Genomic DNA, 26,546 nt, shown 5'->3' with positions numbered 1-26,546 from the left:
ATACTCAAAGCCCCCCAGAGCCATAAAAGAGTGCTGTGCAAGGTGGCAGTACCTACCGCTCAGTGGTATTCTGTCTTAACCTGCTTACTCTGACTTCCAAATACTGACAGTGCAAATGCTTCCAGGTATTTCAAGCCACTTGAAGGTTGACAAACCAACAACCTTTCAATAGTTGGAATCCATTTTAAGTCACTTTACAAGTTCACGGGAGCAGTACAAGTGTTTATGGAAAAACGTAAGAAGTTACACACATGAGAGGAGGCCATGCAGTCCATCAAGCCCCTTTAGTCAACTGATAGCTTCAATGTCCCAATATCTCATCCACATCCTTCATATGTTTTGCTGTAACTGCATGAGCTGGTCATTTGTTCGAATTCCCACGACCCTCTGTGTGAGGAAGTGCTTCCATTTTAAATGCACTTCCTTGTATATGTGAGATCTGTCGTGAAATGAATGTGGCTGAATGAAAACATCCAAAGAGCCCTAATTGATGTGTTGATGGACCTCAAGGAAGACAATTTCCAAGAATGTTTCTAGGGTGGAGGGAATGACATTGAATCACATGGAACAATTTGTATAATAAAATAAATAAATAAATGTATATCTGTGTGTGGATGTGTGCGTGTGTGTATACTGTGTATGTATTTATATATATCTGTTTGTGTATGTACAGGTGTATATATTGTGGAAGCCGACACAGACACAGACAGGCGGACACGTTGACGTCACCCACAACACGTTTATTATACATATTTCTATTATTTACAAGTCAAAAAGTGCACCACAACACCCCCAAATACTCCCCCAAAGTCCTGGCCAACACGAATGCCTTTCTCTCCTCTTCAGGCCGCCTCTTTCCCTCTCCACCCGAGCTCTGTCCTTCTCCTCACCCGACTCCAGCTCCCGAATGGAGGGAGGCGGCCATTTTTATAATCACCCGGATGTGCTCCAGGTGCTCCCCAGCAATTTTCCACCCGCACTCCCCAGTGTGGCGGAAGTGCCAGCTGCGCACCCGGAAGCACTCCGGGTGTCCCTGTTTCTCTTTCCCCCAAAGGCATTGGGGCACCCCCTGGCGGTGACCACGGGCCCCTACAGGGTCGAGCTTCAAATCTCTGTACCCGTCCTCATAGCAACCAGGGTGGTTGCCCCCACGTGGTCTGGAGGAGGCGCAAGCCCTCCTCCGGTCCTCCTGGGTGTCCCGGCTGGGTACCACCCCCAGCCGCGTGCCACAATATATATATCATACATACTGTATATACTCTTGTGAGTCACTTGCACCCCAAAACACGAGGCTGAGTCTCAGTATTTTAGCAAAAGCAGCTTTATTCAACTTGAAACAGGAACAGCAGGGTTATTTATTGCAGTGGGAGCTACCACTCTCTGATACACAGACACAGCAGCCAGGCATAATCGGGGCCAGGTCAATGGCCATGTTATACTGTTCCCTGCATTTATAATGTTCCTTGCATCACCCATTGGCGACAGGATCTTGATCGGCTCATAGTTACTTCCATGGCGCTATGCTGCTGTGTTGTGAACCTGCAGTTGCCTCAGCAATGGACAAGCAGTCGCGCTTCGGCATTGGGGGAAGGGGACCTTAAAAGACAGCTGATATTTTTCAAACAGGCTTAGCTCACTGCAGTGATGTATAGCAGCAGGCTTGATTTATTTGAAAAATATGAGCTGCCTTTCCAGTTAGAGTCGCGATGGACTTTCTACTTGGCCAATGATGCATACAAAGAAGTGCTATGCGCACAATCTATACACATAAAAACAGAATAAAGAGAGAAAAGTCTTGCAGATGAGTGGCACGGTGGTTGGCGCTACTGTTCCACAGCTTGTGCATTCCAATTAGCACCCAGTTGTTGTCTGTGTGGAACCTGCATGTTCTCTCCATCTCTGAATGGAGAGGGCACACTGGTATTGATATACTGTGTGTATATAGTAGGTATGTACAGTGCATCCGGAAAGTATTCACAGCGCATCACTTTTTCCACATTTTGTTATGTTACAGCCTTATTCCAAAATGGATTAAATGCATTTTTTTCCTCAGAATTCTACACACAACACCCCATAATGACAACGTGAAAAAAGTTTACTTGAGATTTTTGCAAATTTATTAAAAATAAAAAAACTGAGAAATCACATGTACATAAATAAGTATTCACAGCCTTTGCTCAATACTTTGTCGATGCACCTTTGGCAGCAATTACAGCCTCAAGTCTTTTTGAATATGATGCCACAAGCTTGGCACACCTATCCTTGGCCAGTTTCGCCCATTCCTCTTTGCAGCACCTCTCAAGCTCCATCAGGTTGGATGGGAAGTGTCGGTGCACAGCCATTTTAAGATCTCAATCAGATTCAAGTCTGGGCTCTGGCTGGGCCACTCAAGGACATTCACAGAGTTGTCCTGAAGCCACTCCTTTGATATCTTGGCTGTGTGCTTAGGGTCGTTATCCTGCTGAAAGATGAACCGTCGCCCCAGTCTGAGGTCAAGAGCGCTCTGGAGCAGGTTTTCATCCAGGATGTCTCTGTACATTGCTGCAGTCATCATTCCCTTTATCCTGACTAGTCTACCAGTTCCTGCCGCTGAGTCCCGGTGGTTTCAAACTTCTTCCACTTATAGATGATGAAGGCCACTGTGCTCATTGGGACCTTCAAAGCAGCAGAAATTTTTCTGTAACCTTCTCCAGATTTGTGCCTTGAGACAATCCTGTCTCGGAGGTCTACAGACAATTCCTTTGACTTCATGCTTGGTTTGTGCTCTGACATGAACTGTCAACTGTGGGACCTTCTATAGACAGGTGTGTGCCTTTCCAAATCATGTCCAGTCAACTGAATTTACCACAGGTGGACTCCAATTAAGCTGCAGAAACATCTCAAGGATGATCAGGGGAAACAAGATGCACCTGAGCTCAATTTTGAGCTTCATGGCAAAGGCTGTGAATACTTATGTACATGTGCTTTCTCAGTTTTTTTATTTTTAATAAATTTGCAAAACCCTCAAGTAAACTTTTTTCACGTTGTCATTATGGGGTGTTGTGTGTAGAATTCTGAGGAAAAAAATGAATTTAATCCATTTTGGAATAAAGCTGTAACATAACAGAATGTGGAAAAAGTGATGCGCTGTGAATACTTTCCGGATGCCCTGTATGTAAATGCAAAACTGTATGTTTCTTTTGTTCGCCTTATACAATTTCTTGTATTAGGAATTTGTTAGTTTTCGCATACCCCTTGGGGTCAGCCATTGTACAGCGACCCTGGAGTAATTGAAGGTTAAAGGCCTTGCTCAAGGGCCCAGCAGAGTAGGATCTCTTTTGGCAGTGACAGGGTTTCAAACCGGCAACCTTCAGGATACCAGCACAGATCCTTAGCCTCAGAGCCACCACTCTGCCCCAAATTAACACTTTCTCCTCAACGGGGAATCAAACTCAGGTCTCTGAGGGACAGTAAGCCTGCTGTGCTTTGAGACAGCAACTCTTACTGCTACGCTGCGGAAGCTAAAGCTATATGTAGCTATATAATACATAAATTTATAAATTTACACACAGCATATAAATTATATATGTCATGCGTATAGGTTTTCTGTATGTATGTGAGTGTGATGATATAGAAGAAAAAATATAAAAAGTACCCCCCCCGCCCCGTCCCATTTTACTGAGCTCTTATGCACACATACTGTACTTGTTTACGTCCTGAATGTATAGGAACAGAGCTCACTTCCAAGTATTTACATAAATGTGGGCTGTCTGGAAAAGTGTTGTGTAACAGTGAATGGGCTGAGGGTCTCTTTGCAACCACTTGTAGTCATGCATGACTCATTTCCAGACAAATGTGTATCCGTCTGATTTTTTTTTCCTCTCTCCCTTCTCTTTTAATGTGCCACAGTAGTCCGGCATCGTTTTTCTACTCCTTTATATTGTTGTGTTGCTTTCTTCTGTGAATGCACTGAGATCACTGTAATTGAGCGTAAGTGTCCTGATGTGAACAAATCATGCATTGTACTGAGCGGCATGGTGACTTTGAAATGTTAGTATCAGCCCACTGAAAGCCCCTCCTCTCTTGCAGTCATCCCCCCCCCCACCCCCCCCCCACCCTTTTTCCTCCAGTGTCTATAGCCAATCAGATCTTTGGACTGCAATCTGCTGTCAGATAGCACCCTGGTCTGGCTTCTAATCTCTGTAGCCCCCTTCACATGAGTAACAAGAACCTGCCAATTAAACCAAGAGGAAAGGAAAGGGAAAAAAAAGAGCAAGCAAGGGACCTGTTGGGGTCGGTCTGCTCGGCACTAATGGAAAGAAGCCAGCTGCTGTGTTTGCTTGTTTTTGAAGGCTGAACGAAATCTGTTTCTCTCACCACAGAACATGTGCAGGAAGAGGTTTATTTCTGAGCAGGAGTTTGTTTTGCTGTCTGCGGCAAGTGTGTAGCAATCGGAGAGAAGGCAGCTTGTCTTGCTCCGCTCTGCCTCACTGGTTGCTTCTTCAGCTGCTAGGGAGATGGTCCGGCTAAGGCGCTTGTCTCCTTAAGGCTGCTATCCAAGGGCATCAGTTATTAACTTACTAAGCTACATCTGCTGTTTGCCTAAAGCTGAGGGGTGAAAAAAGAGGCAGCATCTTAAGCTGGCATTGGACTGGTGAACCGAGGACAAGCTAACCGCATACAGGGGTCTGCAGCCTTCTCCTGATTCTCCCTTCATCCGCGTGTATGGCAATGACAGGATAATGAAGTCCCAGATCTGTGCTGTGGATTGTGACTGCAGCACTTGGAAGAGAAGCAGGTGAAAAAAGGAAGGAATAAAGTCACCGATGACTGCAGAAAAATCACTTGGCAGACCGACAGGTCTCTGCTGGGATTCTCTTGACTTCCTCGCTCATTCCTAAGGATTTTCCTTTACGGTTGCTGCCAGGGTTTGGGTTTGGATCTCCAGTTCTGTATGTGTTACATCTCAAGAGATACCTCTGCTGGCAGTCTTTCAGCTGTTCATGTTTTAGCCTGCCGTCCTGTCTTCCCAGCTCACTCTGGTCGATTCTCCTTCAGTAAACACCTGCTCTTTCTCTCCTGGGTGGCTGCCACCTCTGCTCCTGATTGAAACGTGTTGAGGACACAGGAAAAGAAGATGCCCGCCATCCTGGTGGCCTCCAAGATGAAGTCTGGTCTGCCCAAGCCAGTGCACAGCGCTATTCCAATCCAGCACCTACCTGCCAGAACTCCGGCCCCACCCAGCTACCTGAAACTGGGGAGTAAGCTGGAAGTGTGCAAGTCCACCTACTCCAGCCAGATCCCTATGAAGTCGCCTCATGGGCATGACAGTGACGGAGATGGCACTCTGCACCGAGCAAGTCACGTTTTAGACAATGGAATTGACCCCCAGGTTAGCCTGCACTTACTCCTTATTATTTCGCTCGCTTTTTTTGGCATCATGCCTGAGCTTTGCATTCTGTGTTCACTTCAGATAATGTAATTCACTGCAGCCCCCAGCTAACGCTGTAATTGTCATTTAGTTAATCCCTTTTCTTCTTTCGCCTCAATTTCTTTTACATTTCCTAAGAATACATTTGAACAATTGCATTTGAAAGGGTAGAAATGCGTTTCTCTGATCACACAAGCAAGTTTTACATTTTTCTGCCACAATTGAATTGCTGGTTGTCTACTTTTCCCCCTGGGGTAGCGTAAAGCATCCCCCCCCCATGTTACGAGTGACAACAAATGCAATCAAATTGCATGAAGTTAAATGTCGAAAAGTGAAATTGAGGGGTGAAAGACACTGACTCTGTCTATCAGAGGTCTGGGGTGAAGGGGGTTTTACCCATTGGAAGAACGGGTGCAGCCTTCACTTCATTTTGGGATGGAGTGGCACAGTTCAAGAGAGAGCCAGCAGTCAAGAAACGTGTGAGAAATGCAAAGTGAAAGATTACAATGCAGGGAATCCCTCAGCTTTCAAATGTCTTTTAGCTAAAGAAAAAAAAATTATTTATGTTCAATTAAACAGAATAAACACCATTTATAGATAGATAGATAGATAGATAGATAGATAGATAGATAGATAGATAGATAGATAGATAGATAGATAGATAGATAGATAGATAGATAGATAGATAGATAGATAGATAGATGTGTACACACATATATGTAAATGCACACATAAATTCATAGAAAGGCACTCCCACACATTTATTACATACAAAGATATTTATACAATGCTAACACATATATACACTCACATATACATAAAAAAATAAATAAATATTCAAAAATATTTAGGCTGTCTTTAAAACTTTACAGAGGTATTTAATCCATACATTGTATGTGACCTTCTTCTTCCTCTGATAGAGTAAGCTGTCTGATAGAAAAATGTACCTATAAATGAGTACATATATAAATATATACATAGATAATGTGTGGGTATGTACTGCATGTAAATAATGCAAACATAAATGTGTGTTCCTAAATATACGTAAAAAATGCAAAAAACAAAACTGTAAAAATGTGCTAGTTTTGAGTAGATCTCTGTTTGCACTCGATTTTTAATTCATCACACATACATCATTTTTATTCACCATAGTTCTAGTAAATAATGAAGGGTTCCCAGGGTCAAAATGGACAGTAACAAAGTACAAGACAGCAGTGTGTCCATTTAAAGAGAACCCAAGAGACAGAGAGAGGCTCTCCTTAGCAGCAAGAAAGTCGCCTTACATACCAGTGAGGGTAGAGGGGGAGTAAACCCCATCAGTGCCCCCCACTACGCCACTGAAATGGCCACGGCATTGATGAACTGCATTATTTCCCCAGAGCCCTAGGTGGCAGCAGACTAGCCACACAGCGGACAGATGCGGTCCTGTTATGTATAAAGGATGGCCAGCAGCCCACATGCTGTCAGAATGCATTTCACAGAAAGTGTGGGCTGAACGATGCAAATAGTGAGATGTGGGGGACACCAGAGGCCATTCTGGACTGGCTGTCATAAGATTTTGGTCGTGATAAAAATGCCAGGGTTAGGGTTGAAGGTCACTCTCTGCCTGCAGTCCATTTTATCTGCAGTTGGGAAAATCCATCTGTTGGGAAGGAAGTGAGACCAAGGTTAATACTGTGAGAAAGGGAGAGAGGAGTGTTAGAGGTCTTTTGGACATGGTGAGATGGTCAAGTGAATTAGCGTCTCTGGCTGTAAAACCGGGTCAGGAACCTGAGTTCAGTAGGTTTGAAGGACAGCAGGATTTAGTCTTTACTCTTTCATTTGATTCTCCTCTGATGTATTTTAGAATTCGGAAGAATTTATTTCACTTGTGGCTGTCATGCAGCATATATACTGTATATTAAACAGCAGTTTGAGAGAATCTTGATGTCCCTGTTACTTGATTATAACTTTTATCTTTATGCTGCAGTGCTACATTTGCAGCAGTGTGTCATTCACTCCTAAATGTTTAATGTTTTTAGAATACTATTAGTTAACATGCAGGTTAGGTGGATTGGCGGTTCTAAATTGGCCCTAGTGTGTGCTTCGTGTGTGGGTGTGTTTGTGTGTGTCCTGCGGTGGGTTGGCACCCTGCCCGGGATTGGTTCCTGCCTTGTGCCCTGTGTTGGCTGGGATTGGCTCCAGCAGACCCCCGTGACCGTGTTCGGATTCAGTGGGTTGGAAAATGGATGGATGGATGGAATACTACTAGTTACTGTAGAGGGCAAAACTGTCATCCATTCTGAGAGAACTGGACTGGGTCAGGAGCCTGTTAGTCTTGACATACCTGGATGACTACTAGAAAACGTGCTGTGTGTGAACAGAAATAGATTAAAGGATACTGCAGGAGAATAAAATAAAATGGGAAACCGGATTTCTGTCTTGACGGGCACAGAGATAAGCTGTATAAAGGACAGACAGACAGAGAGATAAGCGCTCCAGACGAGAGCCTGGCAAGCAGAAACAAATCTGTCTGTCTGTCTATTAATGATATAGCACCCTTCATACTCTATCTATCTATCTATCTATCTATCTATCTATCTATCTATCTATCTATCTATCTATCTATCTATCTATCTATCTATCTATCTATCTATCTATCTATCTATCTACTGTACGTCTTCTATCTATCTATCTATCTATCTATCTATCTATCTATCTATCTATCTATCTATCTATCTATCTATCTATCTATCTATCTATCTATCTACTGTATGTCTTTGCCTCTCATGAGCTGCTAATATGTTTATGCACTGCAAATGATTTGTTATTTTAAATTTTGGAACCCTTTAGTCTATACAGGCTATTTAGTCACATTACGTGCATTTGTAATTATTTTATTTACTGCAGTGCATGCTCATGCCATCTATTATGATTACGAGCAGTGATCCGGTGTCCACATAAGTAGCTTCCCTGTGTCTGCTACACAGCAGTAAGCTCGTACCCTGTACCGTGTTACTGCATTCATATAGCAGCTTTCATAGGTGTGTACTACTTTACTTTTGTATGCTATTTCTTCTTAACCTTATATTGATTTTATTGCTTCTACTACCATATAATAGATTTGCATCTCTTCCAGGTTAATTATTTTTGCAGTCTCTCTAAATGTATTCAATATCTAAGTGGGGTGATTTATAATGGCGGTGCATAAGTGGAACTGTTTAGGTGACCGATACTTGGCTGCTGTGCTAGAAATATTAAAGATGTAGAAAGAAAAGATGTCATCTATCTCTAGTGTGAAAAAGCACTGTGGTACACACACTCAGTTGCAAAGCATTAAGTCAAATGAAATAATATTGAGTAGCTGATTAAAAAAGATGATAGAAAGAATGACATACTTAGGAGGTTGTTGGAGACATAATAATGAGGCACCCTATTAATACAAAGAATGTAGTGCATAACAAAAATGGATGTCTTGATACGTTAGCCCTCAGGATGCCCAAACAGGGTCTAATGGGTACGACAGCTTAGAGCACACGAGACCATAAGAGAAGCTGCTGACACCTGCGGCTGCTCACTACATGCACAACAGCGACCCCTGCTGCCTGTTGGTGGTGCTGCTCTGACAAGGATCACCCAGCAGGTATCTCCACATTCCCTGGCAGAGAGAAGCGCGTGAGGTTAGGTTCAGTTGTGCGTGTCCCTTGTGCCCTGAAGCTACATCACACTGGCATTGTGTAGAATGAATGAAGGATTTTTATTGATGTGTATTTGCAGCTGTTGTGAATATAGTGGTGCTAGGTCACTGTTACAATTTATAATCTTCTGTACCACCTTGTTTCTTTACAAGAACAAATTCTGAAGACCCTGCTTTATCAATGGATGATGAATCAATAAACCTTAACTATTTTTAAAGTGTCATTAATATATGACACCTAGTTTGAGAGATAAGATTTCTCCTGAACAATCGGACAGATTGTTAAAAGGCAGAAATGATGCATTTAGCTGTAAAGAAAAAAAAACAATAATCTATTCCCAATTAAAATAACCAAGAAGTTTATCCAATAAATGAATCCCAATTGATTTTTTTTCAGGTCCCTTGAAATATGATTGATTGCGAAACAGATGTATTGATTGTCAACATATAATTTGTTAAAAACCTTCCCGTTCTGACCTTTTTCCTGATTCCGGATACCATAGCAACACATCTCGCTGCTGTTTCCTTATAATCCTGATGCAGACAAGACTGGATTGCCAAGTGTGCAACTGTGCATAGAAAACAAGCTTATTCTTGGTTCAAACATTTGCATTTTTTTTCTTTGAGAGTTAGCAGGAAGATAAATTTGATGGAAGCAGTAAGCTGGCAAATCAATGTGTAAATCTCCAACGATTTGATATGGCGGCCTTTATAGAGCCCACCTTCACAGGGCATCTCACAGAGCTAAGAAAAGTAGTAAGTACAAGGTCATTTAATACGTGGTAGAGAGCAAAGAAGCAAACTTTGAAGAATCTAGTCACCATATTGCAGCTCAGTTACAGTACACGTGTTTTTGGGCAGGTGCTTTTAAATTTGACATTACTGCTTATTTATTGTCACTGTTAAATGCTTTGCGTTGTAATCTTTGTCTGCTTTACAATGTAAGGTGTCGTCTTTGCATTTTTTTGTTTCTTTGCTAGTGGGAGTAGCAACAAATATATTTCATTGTCCTTTAAGGAATTAAAGTAAATTGAATAAGAAAAAATGACCTGAGAGCAGAAAGCTGACATTACAGTAGTGTCGGGGTCAAATGTTTCATATTAGACAATATAATTACAGGTATGGCCACATAAAATACATAAGAAAAGAGATGGGGTTTGATCCATGATTGGAAGGTGACCACCGAGCTGTCCAGCGACAGTAGTCTGTTCAAGGAAATCTACGCGAGATCAATCTGCAGTTAGCATGTAAAGAGGCTTGAGGTTTACATTATCAGTTAAATTATCTGTTATTTTCATACTGTTTTCATGTCCATGCCATCCCCTCAATACATTTTATGCTGTATAAAGCTCTTAAAAGTATAAAATTCCAGTTTCTTCATGCTGGTCCCAAGCCTGGATAAATGGAGAGAGTTACAGCAGGAAGGGCATTACAAGTAAAATTTTGCCAAATCAATATGTGGACAACAATACAGATTTCCATACCGGATCGGTCAAGGCCCGAGTAATCAACGACCGCCACCAGTACTGCTAGCCAACAGGGTGCTGGTAGAAATCAGGCTACTGTTGGCCAAAAAAGGAGAAGAAGAGGAGGGAGACGTGTCTGGAGGCAGGAGGAGAGGAGGAAGGTAAAGAGAGTGGAACTGAGGGTAGGAACTTTGTTGGCAGTATGACTGGTAAGGGGAGAGAGTTAGCTGATATGATGGAGAGAAGGAAGGTTGATATATTGTGCGTGCAAGAGACTAAATGGAAGGGGAGAAAGGCCAGGGGGATTGGAGGTGAATTCAAATTGTTCTATCATTGTGTGGATGGGAGGAGAAATGGGGTAGGAGTTATTCTGAAGGACCAGTATGTCAAGAGTGTTTTGGAGGTAACAAGAGTGTCAGGCAGAGTAATGATTATGAAGATGGAAATTGGAGGTGTGATGATGAATGTTGTTAGTGCATATGCCCCGCAAGTTGGATGTGCAATGGATGAGAAAGAAGATTTTTGGAGTGAGTTGGATGAAGTGATGAACAGTGTACCCAAGGGACAGAAAGTGGTGATTGAAGCGGATTTCAATGGACATGTTGGTGAAGGGAACAGTGGAGACGAGGAGGTGATGGGTAGGTATGGTGTCAAGCAGAGGAATGAAGAAGGTCAGAGGGTAGTGGAGTTTGCCAAAAGGATGGCTGTGGTGAATACATATTTTAAGAAGAGGGAGGAACATAGGATGCCGTACAAGAGTGGAGAAAGATGCACACAGGTAGATTACATCCTATGCAGGAGGGTCAATCTGAAGGAGATTGAAGAATGCAAAGTGGCAGCATATCTGAGCAGCATTGACAGCAAGGCAGGAAGGTGCCCTGGACAGGACACTAGTCCATCACAGGCCCAGCTACCTACAGTACATACCCACATCCACTCAGCAGTTAACCTAACAGACACGTTTGGTATGTGTACGCAAAGGCAGAGAATGTGCAAACTGCACACAGACAACAGCCAGAGCAGGATCTTCACCCTGAACGCAGATTCAAATGGTAGCAGGCGAACCACTATGTCAAATAAACAGTACCAGGATGGTTGAGATAGTACGTGAAAAACATTTTAAATGCAGTTGTGATCAATTTAAGTCTTACATAGCCAGCAGTACAAGTCAGTGCAGAATGAAAGGGCGGGGGGACCACTGACATTCATAAATGAGGGGGAGAGCTGTTGTGGAAAGCTGAATGAGCACTGATCACAGGTTAACAGAAGATCTCCCTGGAGTTTTGAAGCCAACAAGTTAGAAGCAGACTTCTGAAAGTGAATTAGAATCGAGTGGTAGTGAGCTCACAGCATTTTGTTTGGAGGTAGACTCTGGCAGCAGCTTTCCAAACCTGTTGGAAGCCTGATTTAACTTCAGGCAGAAAGACCTTTAAAACATCTGAATTATACAGCAGGTCATCCATGGAATGATGAATGATGTCAAAGACGTGTAGGATCGAACTCTGATGAAATTTCTGAGACAATAAAATGCAGTAGAATGTGACATTTTAAGATGACGTTGCAGCCTTACAGCTTCAGCTTTGGTTACATTGGCTGAATAATTTTGGAAAGTTTAATAAAGGTGAGTCGGACTTCTTGGTATGTCCAGGTGACCCAATGAGAAGTGAATTTTATACAAGACTAGCCATCCCCCGTGGCTCCACCCGCGTAATCGTGAAACAGGACAGTGAGGAGGGCCCTGCCAGGCTCCCTGCTCCTAACGTCACGCTCCCCGTCCCCTCGGCCCGCAGCCTCTGTCTTGGATTAGCGTGAATATATCGCTCCTGCAAGCGAACTGTGATACTTAGCGCAATGAAAGAACTCGAAAAATCAACTGGAGTGTTCAAGCAAATTCTAGAAAACCCCAATCTTAATCCATTAAGTACTTCCCTTGTTCGTTAGCTAAGTGGAGGTAAAATACACCCTGAGACTGGCGCGTGAGTGAGGAGGGTCCTGCCCCCCCTCCCCTTGGCCCACTGCATGTCTTTCGGATTAGCGTAAATAAATCACTCCTGCAAGCGAACTATGATACTTAGCACGATGAGAGAACTCGAAAAATCAACCGGAGTGTTCAAGCAAATTCTAGAAAAACCCGATCTAAATCCTTTAAGTAGTTCTCTCTTGAAAAGCAAACAGACATACAGACAGACATCCATCCATCCATTTTCCAACCCGCTGAATCCGAACACAGGGTCACGGGGGTCTGCTGGAGCCAATCCCAGCCAACACAGGGCACAAGGCAGGAACCAATCCCGGGCAGGGTGCCAACCCACCGCAGGACACACACAAACACACCCACACACCAAGCACACACTAGGGTCAATTTAGAATCGCCAATCCACCTAACCTGCATGTCTTTGGACTGTGGGAGGAAACCCACGCAGACACGGGGAGAACATGCAAACTCCACACAGGGAGGACCCGGGAAGCAAACCCAGGTCTCCTAGCTGCGAGGCAGCAGCGCTACCCACTGCGCCACCGTGTACAGACAGACAGTGGATTTTATATACTGTATACAGTAATCCCTCCTCCATCGCGGGGGTTGCGTTCCAGAGCCACCCGCGAAATAAGAAAATCTGCGAAGTAGAAACCATATGTTTATATGGTTATTTTTATATTGTCATGCTTGGGTCACAGATTTGCACAGAAACACAGGAGGTTGTAGAGAGACAGGAACGTTATTCAAACACTGCAAACAAACATTTGTCTCTTTTTCAAAAGTTTAAACTGTGCTCCATGACAAGATAGAGATGACAGTTCCGTCTCACAATTAAAACAATGCAAACATATCTTCCTCTTCAAAGGAGTGCGCGTCAGGAGCAGATGTCAGAGAGAGAGAGAAAAGCAAACAAATCAATATGTCTGTTTGGCTTTTAAGTATGCGAAGCACCGCGGCACAAAGCTGTTGAAGGCGGCAGCTCACACCCCCTCCATCAGGAGCAGGGAGAGAGAGAGAGAGAGAGAGAGAAAAACAAAGAAGCACAAATCAATACGTGCCCTTCGAGCTTTTAAGTATGCGAAGCACCGTGCAGCATGACGCTTCACGAAGTAGCTGCACAGAAGGTAGCAATGAGAAGATAATCTTTCAGCATTTTTAGACGAGCGTCTGTATCGTCTAGGTGTGCGAACAGCCCCCCTGCTCAATCCCCCTACGTCAGGATCAGAGAAAGTCAGCGCAAGAGAGAGAGAGAGAGAAAAGTAAGTTGGGTAGCTTCTCAGCCATCTGCCAATAGCGTCCCTTGTATGAAATCAACTGGGCAAACCAACTGAGGAAGCATGTACCAGAAATTAAAAGACCCATTGTCCGCAGAAATCCGCGAACCAGCAAAAAATCTGCGATATATATTTAAATATGCTTACATATAAAATCCGCGATGGAGTGAAGCCGCGAAAGGCGAAGCGAGATATAGCGAGGGATTACTGTATAGAGATAAGATGCTACATTCGAATATTAATACAAGTATTACAGATAAGAAGTGAGATGATATGAAGAAGACAATGGACAAGAAACAGTCAAGAGGTTAAGGCCAGGTGACATTGCATGACGTTTTCTGTGATTTTCAGTTTTTGCCTTCATTTATATTATTTTAGTGAGTTGGAGGCAGTTGGCGAAGCTCTCCCTTGAAGCCATTCACATAACGTGACTCAATCCAACTAGCCTGCGACTCGCTCTGAGTAATTCAAACTTCTCTGATTTTGTCTTTAGTTGTAAGGGTTGATTGCCTCTGTGTGCATGAGAGCCAACAGTAAATGAATGCTCATCCAGAAGTACAATGCAGAGACAAGCAATAAGGAATGTGAGTGTTTTGAATATCACAAACAGAAGAGAAACTTGTCTTCCCAAAGTGTTGTGTTTTATGTACCACAGCAGAATGGAAAAAGAAAAATAAGGGCCAAGACTTCAGCTGCAGTTAACCGCTCTGTTAACCCTTCATACAGCACTGGCTCCATCAGGCAGCACGTTATTGGCTGCTACAAAAAGGGGGCGGGCTTGAGTGTGCTGGCAGGCCGGCATTCAGCCAGTAAATGTGGCGTGATATTCAGTTGTACAAATAGATGCTGTCCTGTGATAGGATCATCAACTGCCAGCCAGCTGGACGTGTCTCTCCACTTGAAGCCATGCCAGTGTGACACGTGCTTTATAGGTGTGGGAAAGCAGTGCCATTTAACAATTACTACTCATTGCTCAAAAATGTATCCTCCAGATTATGGTTGTTCTAGCAATCCCCTCCCTCCCAGTCAGTACTAAGCCTTTCAAAAAGGTGCATAAACGTCACTGAAATGAATACATGCTTATGGACGTTCACTCATCAGGCTAATGTGACTCCTGAGGGTTGAGAGGATCTTGCCAAGTGGCGTCCCCTCACGAGCAGACATGTGCTTACACTCTATTTAATGGCAGTAATTTAGTAACCAAGCACTTGCAAGCATCTGACGTGGTGCCTTGCTAAGTGAAACGCTTCCATTTAATTATTGCAATCAGGTCTACTGTGTTAGAGATCCAGCAGTAGAGTAAATGAGTAGACTGCTGCGTGCAGGGGGGAAAAAAAAATAAATTCTGAAATCACCGTTATTATTTCACTGCACTGCAATCCCCTTCTGTTTTATGTTGTGTGCCATATGGAAGAAGATATTATACTCATTATCATTACAGCCATTTTCAGCACTTTTGTTTTCAGGAGATTTGAAGCAGCTTGCTGAAAACGGAGACATTTCCTCCGCTCTGCTTCAAGCACTGATGGTGGGTTTTCTTCACATGTATGTGTAACCCTGCTGTGCTTGAGCAGGTGACCTGCCTGTCATCTTCATCTTGTGCTTTCAGAAGTTCTCACCAATACCCGAGGCCGTCTTAAGGTATGGGCACTGGCTGGGTGTCCCAGGAGTATAGAGCCACATGATAAACCGACTCAGGATCCAAGATTAGGACCTGAATGCAGCCATGCAACGGGTGACACCACACAGTGTGAGGTTTTTTATGGTGGCTGGAGTATGCAGGGCTGGATGCAGATTGACGTCATACCATTGCAGGTTAAGAGCCCAATGAAGCAGAGTCACTTTTGCTGTTTGTTTTTGCACCTTCCGATTGCCAGTGCAAATCCCTATCCTCAGAGCCACCACTCCACCCAGGAGCATAGCGGCCCGAAGATATTTCTGATGGCTAAGTATGTTTCAGTTTTGCTATCAAAACAGGGTCCCCAGCGTACTACTTTGCCTAGGGGCCTGTGGTGCTGGTAAGAAGGCCCTGCGATATGCCATGGAAGGAATCAGGCCGTGCTGTCCGACACTCCTCTAGTGCAGACTTTAAGAACACCGTCTGGTATTTTATGCTACACTGCAGCTCATGTCCAAGTGGCGGAGCTGGGCTTGATTACAAAGATCCAGGGATTCAGGCTGAGGCTATTCCACCTTTGAAGTTAAACAGTCTTTTAGCTTCAGTGCATTTTCTCAGAGCGCTTCTTTATTGTGATTTAAATGAAGAACCCACTGCCGTCCTGCCTGCCTTTCCCCCTTTCATTATGTGTCCTGTTATTTGTTGAATGGTTTGTCTCACTCTGAGATTCCACCATATTGGAAAGGTACAAAGCTAAATCCCAGCTTTTTGTTAACTGCCTTACGACGCAAAGAAGGCTGCTGCGATTCCGAGAGCGCTGATGAATGCTGAAGCCAGTGAATATGCAGGAGGAGGTGTTGCATCTTTAAAAGGGAGGCTTTACTGTATAATGCTGGAGCACCACGCTGAAAACACAATAGTCAGGAAATGCACGTGTGCAAGTGTACAACATTGTAATTGTCTAGTATTCACATACCGTATGTAGACAACAACAGGCTTTATGGGGCTGGACCCCACCGCCAGATGTGATTCTGTGAATACCATGGGTTTGGATTCAGATCAGAATATTAACGTTAGAAGCTTAACATGTTTACTTTATAATGGCTGTCAGCAGGGGTGTTTCAGTGACCATTTAGTGGTAATTTGGAGTAGTAGGATGTTGTACCGTGTTAGCCATAATGGATGCATTGAGAAGTCAGGCAAAATGTCACCTTTTATTGGCTAACTGAACAGATTACAAAATGCAAGCTTTCGAGGCAACTCAGGCCCTTTCTTCAGGCAACTTGTAATTTGGACAAATTGTTCTGTCTGGTGGGCGGCACGGTGGCGCAGTGGGTAGCGCTGCTGCCTCGCAGTTGGGAGATCTGGGGACCTGGGTTCGCTTCCCGGGTCCTCCCTGCGTGGAGTTTGCATGTTCTCCCCGTGTCTGCATGGGTTTCCTCCGGGCGCTCCGGTTTCCTCCCACGGTCCAAAGACATGCAGGTTAGGTGGATTGGCGATTCTAAATTGGCCCTAGTGTGTGCTTGGTGTGTGGGTGTGTTTGTGTGTGTCCTGTGGTGGGTTGGCACCCTGCCCAGGATTGGTTCCCTGCCTTGTGCCCTGTGTTGGCTGGGATTGGCTCCGGCAGACCCCCGTGACCCTGTGTTCGGATTCAGCGGGTTGGAAAATGGATGGATGGATGGATGTTCTGTCTGGTTAGTTAGGAGCCAAGTAGGAATGACAATTAGGCAACCTGATTTATTTTATATATTCATTCTTACTGCCTTTGTTTTTGTACTAAAATTGTTTTTTTATATATTTTAGGCCACATTCTTCTGGAGACTTTTCTCATTTTTTTTCTTTTTCTGTATGTATGTTAGCTATGCTACCCATAAAAGATGAGTTAAAATATAAGGAATCAATGCAACCCTCAGCACTAACATGTGCAGTGCATCATCTGTTGGAATGCATGTAGTAATAAAATTACGTTTATAAGGCATCATCTTTTGGGATGACAAATGCAATGTATATGTCTCTGTTATTCGCCTTTTGGTATGGGATTCGTAAAAGCATTGTTAATGTTTGTGATGCACCATCTGTGGGAATGACAAATTCAGAGCAGAAATTTCACACATTGACTTGTGACAAAGGTGGCATCCTTTGACAGTGCCATGTTTAAGGTCCATGAGACCTTCAGTATGAACTATTCCACTGCCAGTGTCTGTCAATGGAGAGTGCATGGCGTTGTGCTTAATTTCATGTACCTGTTAACAATGAGTGTGGCTGAAATGTCTGAACTCATCATTTGGAGGAGCGTCTACATCCTTTTGGCCATACAGACTACGGCTCTTAACTGGCTAGGTAGTGATGAAGCTTTGTGCCCTGGGTGGCTAATATGACTGATCCCTGCAGTGACATTGCCACCTCAGCACTGTAACAGGCTAACATATTACAGTGCCAATAATGAGTATTGACCCCTCGGGAAGTTTTCCTATTTTATTATTGTACAACACTGAATCTAAGTGGATTTCATTTGTCATTTTTGACATTGATCAACAGAAAGAGACTCTTTAGTAAGAGCAGAGCTCTGCAAAGTGGTCTAAACTAATTACAAAAGTAAAACACAAAACACTTGATTGCCTAAGTATTCACCTCCTTCTAGTCCATATTTAGTAAATGTGCCTTTGGCAGCCATTCCAGCCTTGAGTATCTGTGCACAGGTCTCTCTCTATCAGCTTTGCACATCTGGAAGCTGCACTTTTTCTCCATTCTTCTTTGTAAAACTGCTGGAGTATTCCTGTTGTGTCCATTATGTAGCCAGTCCACCATACTGACTCCCCACCTTCTGATCAGGTGCATTGAAACTACGGTCAACTGAAAGCCCTGACAGGTGATCTCCATTGAACTAACAACTGGCTGCATCACTGATGATTTAGGGGTGTCATATGAAATAGTTGTGGGATCGATAATTTAGTGTTTGATATTTGTAACTAGTGCTCCCACTTTGATATTTAATTGTTTTTCTGTTGATCAATGTCAAAAATTGCTTTTGAGGCCATTCTCACTCACGCACCAGCCCCAGGGCGTATCTTACATCCGCTTTGCTAGCGAACAAGAGAACTACTTAATGAATTTAGATCGGGCTTTTTTCTAGAATTTGTTTGAACATTCCGGTTGATTTTGCGACTTCTTTCATTGTGCTATGAATCATAGTTTGCTTGCAGGAGCGATACAGTAAATCCGCATTAATCCAAGACAGAGGCTGCAGGCCGAGGGGCATTCACGGCATTCATAGTCTGTGTCACAATCTGATTATATGGGTGGTTACCTACCAGGTAACGCTTGTGGTTGGCCAGCAATGCCGTGAATGTAATTACCCCGATCTACATGCTGTCAAATAAACGAACCACACGCCGTGGCGCAACGTTAGGGGCATCGCCTCTGCCGCTGACGTCTGAGGTTCGATTCCCGAGAGGGAGTGCAGTGGAGTTTGTACGCCTGATGAGCCCAGAATTAGGGCGAAACACGTGTCGCGTACTCTTTGCATTATTTGACAGTAAACTATTTCAACCATTCTATGATCTGCTTCTCACAACTGAGGGCACCATGGCGGATGTTAGCAGGCTTGCTGGCCAACCACAAGCGCTACCTGGTAGGTAACCACCCATATAATCAGATTGTGACACAGACTACGAATGCCGTATATATATATATATATATATACATATATATAAAAGCCAAATACCACTGACTCACTCATCATGAAATCTCCCGAATCATGAGGACTTGGGACTTGAAATTTGGAATGTAGGTTACCCCTGGCCCATTGGTGCTTGCTAAGAAACAGTTTTAAAAATTTTGTGGTCCATGCACGACATTTCTTATAGTTTTTTAGACCCGTTTGTAAGTCTGTCCGCTTTTCACGAGATAACTACCTAACAGATTTAGATCTGTATTTTTCTATAATTTGCTTGAACATTCCATTGATTTTGCGACTTTCTCATCGCACTAAGTATCATAGTTCGCTTGTGGTACCGATTTATTAGCGCGAATCTGAGAGAGACTCGTCGGGCTACGGGGAGGAGGGCGGGGCCATCCTCACTCACACGTCTGCCTTGGGGTGTAACCTTTACTCCGCTTAGTTAGCGAATGAGAGAACTACTTAACGGATAATTTGCTTGAACATTCCAGTTGATTTTGCGACTTCTCTCATTGCGCTAAGAATCATAGTTTGCTTGCAGGAGCGATATATTCGCGCTAAACTGAGACAGAGCCTGCAGGCCGAGGGGAGGGGGAGAGTGACGTCAGGAGTAGAGAGCTGGGCGAGGCCCTCCTCACTGTCCTGTTTCACTGTTACACGGACAAAGCCGCGGGGGGTGGCTAGTTTATATATATTTATACATATATAAAATAAATATAAAAATATATATATATTTTTATATTTATATTTTATATATATATAAAAATATATTTATTTTACATATATATGTATTTGTTTTATATATTTTATAGAATTCATACATGTATACACAGTAAATACAGCACGTATGTATGTAGGAGTGGATTTATACAATCACTTTCCAGGAATGCGTACAAATTGTACTTAATGAATCATGTTTTGCCATTTCTCTTTCTTAAACTAATGGAGTGCCATAATTAATTCACAGCTGCCAACATTTTTAATAACTGTTTAGGAACAATGGAGTCTGTGCCCTTTCTTCCCTCACTGTGGTTTAACATCGTTTTTAAGCAGTTTGGGTGGGCTTTCCTCCAACAGTCGTTCTCCTTTTAAAACTAGGAGATGCGCAGTGTCGCTGAGAGCAATGAACGCTGCGGGGTATCGCTGCTTGTGATTTTACCTTCAGCTGATTGATTGATTCTTCCAGTAATAAAAGCGCATTAGCTTTAATCATTTAGACGCATCAACGAGTGAAATTAGCTAATGTGGATTTAAGACTGATGTGGTTAAATCTTATTAAGAGACCAAAAACAGGAGAATATATTTAATTAGTTAAAATTGTCATTAAAGCACACTGACAGTTACATATTCTGTCTCATCAAGGTGAGGAGAATTGGTCAAGTTTATTTTTTTATTTATTTATTTATTTTTAACTGGCCAAAATACAGCTAACTATTAGACCAAAGGGGTGACAAAACATTAAAGCTTTGCAATCCAGCACGAGGAGTCATTTCTTAATTACTTAAAATGAATGAGTTGAATGCATGACTGTGCTTTAGAGTTCAGTTAACTGCAGAGACCTCCTTTGAATGCTCTCTTATTTCACTTAAGACATCTCTTATAGTTCTAGAAAGATCTATAAATGACATATTTTACATCTGTAAAGTGCCATCCACGGTATAATAAAGATCAATAGATTAATTCCAGCTTTTTTAGGATAGAGTTATGCGGTGCTAAAATCTGTCTAGACTGTGTCGTCGACTGAGTGAACACAAAGTCCACAAAAGAAAGGTTGGCGCACCAACCGGGTCGCCCCTTTTAAGAAGTGCAGAGTGTCAAAAATAAAGAGGCACTCGATGGCACGAATACTTAAAACAAAACAAAGGCAATAAAGCCAAGTGGGGCTGAGTTAGCTTCAAGGCAATGTAGAGCGGTCACTTTTCAGCTAAGACCTCCGTCCTGCAGTCTGCTCTCTCCGGAATGAGACGGCCCCTGTTGGGAGCACCTCGGCTTTATAGTGGCTGGACCGGAATGGGTGTGGTCAGTTTCCCTCATTGGGTGTTTTCTCGGGGGTGTGGTTGAAAGAAGAGCCAATACAGTCAGCGAAAGCGCCCCCTCGTGTCCCGGAGTGGTGCTCATGCACGACAACTGCGATGGCCAAAAGGCAGAAAGTAACCCTGGACAGAAGAGCACAGGTCATAGTCAGAGGGACCAGTCAGTTTAATGTAGCGTTTTTGGACAATCAGAGGAATGGAGTTCCAACATTTAAAGCTCACTAACTATGTTAGGTCATTCACACTCCCCATAGAAGGAGACAAATCGTGGGCAACAACCAGGAGTCTAAAATTATTAAAATGATGTCAACAGTACTATGTTTGTTGTTATTCGGGGATATTTCACAAATCATCCTGTCCTGCTTTTCCTTGCTGGAACCATAAAGCTCTATGTCTCATGTGCTTCGTTGAATCCATAAAATGCAATGAATGCCGAGTTAACAGCTCATGAAATGCATCCCTGGCCTCTAATTTTACTCCCGTCAACTGTTTCGAAAGAGCTTAGGGAGGGCAATTGGCAACTGACAGACACATTTGCCTGCATCTCTCAAACATTTGCAAAGTAAAACTCTCAGCACTCATCAGCCATTACTTGTGAGGCAATCCTCTTTGTGATTTCACTGGTTCAGATTATGTGCTGCTAAAGCAATGTGGAGGGCTTCTGTTACCCCTGGATGATGTTTGACTGTAATGGAATAAAGAACTCTGCCTGTTATTTCTAAATTATAGACGGACAGTAACGCTCCATTTCACAACCCCACCCCTCAAGATGATTGGCCACTTCCTTTGTGGCTTTCTAAGTAAGGTTCAACTGCAGACGGGCTCAAGCTTTAGAAGTGGGTGTGGATGCGTGAAACAGAGGTCTTTATTCCATGGGATTTCCAAATGAACACAGAGTGAGGCCAAGCGTGAAACAAGTAGCAGTCGGGATTGATCAGTAGGGGGAAGATTAGGGGGAAACTCAAGACTGAAAATGTTTGTTAGTAAAAATAAGGAACACACAAGTGATGAATGTGCTAATAAAACACTCAACTGTTGAATAAGCTTAGCTATTAGAAAAAACGTAATTTTCAATATGAAGAAATTCCTCGCATTTTGATTTGACAGCAGTGCATCTGACTTCCCAGTTACGAGTTTTGCTTTGTGAAATTGACACAAAAATTAATTTTGTATACAATTTTGCAATTGTAAAATGCAAAACTTTCTAAACAGAGTTGTGTTCTGGATTTTTAAAATTTTTTCTGTGGTGGAAATCGAGGAATATTGCTCCCTACAGCCTCAATTGCACTTTTCTGTTTACCTGCATATATTTGTTTTGTTTATCTGCAGCAGCCCAACGCAGCTAATCCACAGCCCACCACTCTCGTCAGCTCTAATTTATGGCTAGTGTTCACATGCCCATGGAGGAGCAGTGTTTTTTAAATCGTGAAACACTACATATTTTCCACACAAATACACACCATTGTGATGTTGGGCTTTCTCCACAGCACTACACGGTAACACGGCCCCATACAATCATCCAGCAACCAGCCCGTCCAGTTCCATGATTTCTGCGGATGATGACAAGCACTCTGGAGGAATGGACCAAGGATTGTTTCTGTCTCCAGTGCATCTTTAGGATTACGATGACCGAGATTGTCATTATAACTCTAGCAAGCTACTCGCACTTGAGTTTCTTTGGAAGGTCCTTCATACAACTTCCATAAAAAGTAACACATTGATTCAAAAAATAAAGTCTAATTACATGAATGTGTGTGTGTTTCTTGAAGAATTCCCAAGATGTGTGTGCTAGACGAACTGGCCGCTCTACTGAATAATGCTGATTACTTAGGTACAATAATATGTTCTGGAATGAGAAATACAAAAGTGTTAACATAAAATAGTTATTTGAGATGAAAAAGAGGTGGAAGTGTTGAAGTAAGGTTGTTAGATGTTGTTGGTCATTGGCACTAAAACATAAGTAATATGATAGTTCTAACTTGATACTAACCCTCACCTTTTCTGTTTCTCTTCTCGGTACTCAAATGTGGCACTTGGTGCCACAGCCCACCTGCTAGGTTGTTTTGCCTGCCTCAGGTAAAGTCATCTCTGATGGAGGATTGCAGGAATCGTCGGGTAGGGGGGTCCTTTTATCAGATTGGCTGGTCAGTGCTATCCCAGCTGTGGTATGGCCAATAGGGGGAGGCAGCTTGATGGCCGAGGTCTCCAGGAGTCTGAACAAATCCAAATCGTTTTATGTGATATCATCTACTGTTGAGTTCTGCTCTGTACTTGTAATATTATATTGTATTGAGGATTTTTTCTGTTCTGTGTATTGTATTGTATTGATCCCCTTCTTTTTGACACCCACTGTACGTCCAACCTACCTGGAAAGGGGTCACTCTTTGAACTGCCTTTCTCAAGGTTTCTTCCATTTTTTCCCTACTAGGGTTTTATGTGGAGTTTTTCCTTGTCGTCTTAGAGAATCAAGGCTGGGGGGCTGTCAAGAGACAGGACCTGTTAAAGCCAATTGTGGTACTTCTTGGGCTATACAAAAATAAATTGTATTGAAAATCGCTGATCATGGTACCAGAGAGTGGCAAGGTGTAAGCAAATGTAAGTAAGAATTTCATTGTACACATGATAATACGGACCCTACAAACCTATAAACCTTACTGCTGGTCCAATGACTAGTTAATAAAGCAGACTCGTGGTGGCATTCTGTGCACCTTTGAGAGCTCCTCTCCATTATCCAGACATTCACTAGCCATATTTTAGGGCAGAGCTGCACTTGCATTGGATAGATGGCAGTGTTCATACAAAAACATACAAAGCAATGGTCTCACACAGAAATCAACATAAAACGTCTGCTGCTACATGCAGTGGCCACCAGTTTGCCTGGAATGTGTGACATGCTGGCTGCCAGACTGTCTTTGCGTGGTGTGGGGTGGGGGCGGCCGCAGCAGTCGTGGTCTCAGTGTATCGCAGTCTGGTTTGTACCTCTTGTCATTGTAAGTGGTGGTCCTCCCAGGTGAAAGTTGCCTTAGGTGTGTCAGCTACACAAACCTGTTCAGCTCCACGATCGGCTGGGGACCAATCAGCTGATGCTGGCACTTCACATTTGTTTTCAAGCACTTGTCTCAAAATCAGGGTCCGACAAGTCAGAGTCCAATTCAGCGATGATATGTGAAACTTCGCCCATGAAATATTCTGTTTTATGTATTCACCTCGATCTCTCACCAGATATCGAGGCCCTTTTTTCCATTGTTTGCTCCTCGTTAATCATGCGAGTGCAGGGAATCTTGGTCAAACCAATGAAGCTAACTTTCCTTCTAGCAAAGAAAGTCCAACTAAAACATGATAGCAGGTGTTGTCTCCTATTACAGTTGATTACCACCATCAACTCCTCCTTTTGACAAACGTCGACATTCACCCGAAAGAGTCAAAGTGACTAATAGCAGACAGATGGCATTTTTATACATCTGAGAGTCAGACAGTCAAACTGTACCCTTGTTAAGGAGGTTGTCAGACAGTTGGAGTACGGCCTCACTTCTTAGTGGTCATAAAGATGGAGGATTTGTCTACTGAGTGATGTTAACTGCACCGAAGATTGTTGTAACATGGATCAGGCCCACGTTCAGAAGTCCCTACTTTTAGCCCACCACATGGGGTGGAACATTGGCCCTCTTGTTTACAGGTCATGCATAGGAAGGTCACACTAGTGACTTCAACGGCTGGAAAGGAGGAAAAGTGCTCAGTGAAGCTCCTACAAGTGTTTTTCTGTTGGCTTTGGAGGTACCAACATAGCTGTAAAATGTTGGTAAATGAAGACTCAAATTTCAAAGGGTACAGGGCAGTAATGGGAAGTTTTGTTGGTCAACCTTTGCTAGAAAGAAGCAACTCCAGGCCTGATAAATCATTCACTCCTGACCCCCAGTGTTAGGGACCTGAGAGTGTTTATCTGCAGCTGGATGGCAGTTTGCATTATTTATTTTACAGCAAAGTATTAAAACAGAATTTGGGTGAAGTGCAGCAGAACTGATGCTTTCTCTGTCACCACATAGATCTGATATATTGATGTTTCTGTAACTGAAGTATAAAATGGTTAACTAGCAGATGACTTCAAAAAAGAAACATGAAATCTAAATGGTATAACTGCTAGTTTCACCTACATAAATGTTTTGTTTGACAGCACGGCATCACAACTCTGGGGGAATCCGGGAATTGATGGATGTCTGTATGTGTCTTTGCATTTTTCTGCCTGCTCTTATTGTGTCCTGCCATGAGTCCTTGAAAACATATTATCTGCACAAGTCCTTGGAGCTTGTGGTTATGGGCACAGATGTGACCCAAGATAACAAGGTCTGATGGAGCAAACTATGGAGGCCTTAACAAGTGCACGTTCACAGAGTGCCTGCAGGGAGAGGAACAGGAGAAAGAAGAGCAAAAACTGTGACCTGATTTTACATTTGTATTTTCTCCTTTTCCTCATAAGTGTACCATTAATAGAGCTGTGACCTCCATGGACCCTCGGCAGTGTGCAGTGTCTTTACGTGAATTGAAAGTTGTGTGTTCATCTCCTACACTTGGCTAATTTTTATTAATTTTGTTCTACATTTATTTTTATCTGGCAGTTGGCTATCACATATATAAAGCTCTTGGCTAATGAGTTGGGAAAAACACAAACCTGCTGAAAAAGGGTCTTACCTCCCGCGTCACTGGTGGGCTACTCTGTGTTGAAGTGTGACTCATTGTGAAAGTAACCATAAATGGAATCCAGATCAAAATAATACAATTGATTAGTGTTTAGAAAAATTATTTTTGAATTTTTTTTAAATAATGAGCTTTGCCAGTTCTTGCTTTTCATTTCCCATAGGTCACTGGAGGAGTTGAGTTCTCCTTCTGACTTAACTCTCCAATGCGAATACTTAAGGCGGATATATATATACTGTATACAGTATATTTTTTAAATATATTTGAATTGCTAAAAAAGAGATCAGGAGCTTTAGATTTGAATGAAGAAGGCCATATATTTCCGTGCAATTCACAAATGGCCTTTAGTTGTTCTCACAAATGCAATTAATGTTATGTAAAACGCAGTGGTGGGGGTGCTAAAAAAATTACTGAAGAAGGAGAATTTCAGGAGTTGTAGTAAGTAGTAGTAGTAGTAGAAATAAAAGTAGCATTGTCACGTGTGCATATCCAACCAACAGGCAACATGTTTTCACTCGTCAGTGCCTTGATAAATGAGAATTATATTTAAAGTACATAAATACAGTACAATACACACGGATTTAGATATGCTTGTATGTCTAGATAAACACATACTGTATTATGTGTGGTTTGTTAGAAATCAACGGAAGGAAATCAAAGCCATCACTATGGTCTTATAAGAGGGACTAAATTTAAGAGAAGACTCAAAATGGAATGGTC

At 42.8% G+C, this 26,546-nt stretch overlaps 1 protein-coding gene across 5 annotated transcripts in view; it reads left to right on the top strand.

The window, feature by feature from the left end:
- Nucleotides 1-4,192: 4,192 nt before the first annotated feature.
- The window catches only part of nav2a (neuron navigator 2a), a 327,423-nt gene continuing 305,069 nt past the window's right edge, over nucleotides 4,193-26,546 (top strand). For all 5 annotated transcript variants that reach the window (XM_051923293.1, XM_051923294.1, XM_051923292.1 and 2 more), the window contains exon 1: nucleotides 4,193-5,371. In XM_051923293.1, coding sequence (XP_051779253.1) covers nucleotides 5,117-5,371 — 255 coding nt within the window. In that variant the 5' untranslated portion in view covers nucleotides 4,193-5,116. The remainder of the gene's footprint in view (nucleotides 5,372-26,546) is intronic.

The sequence above is a fragment of the Erpetoichthys calabaricus genome, chromosome 2 (assembly GCF_900747795.2).
Source record: "Erpetoichthys calabaricus chromosome 2, fErpCal1.3, whole genome shotgun sequence".
Classification (NCBI taxonomy): domain Eukaryota; kingdom Metazoa; phylum Chordata; class Cladistia; order Polypteriformes; family Polypteridae; genus Erpetoichthys; species Erpetoichthys calabaricus.
Note: the sequence above shows the minus strand (reverse complement) of the source record. Positions and strands in the feature narration are given on the sequence as shown.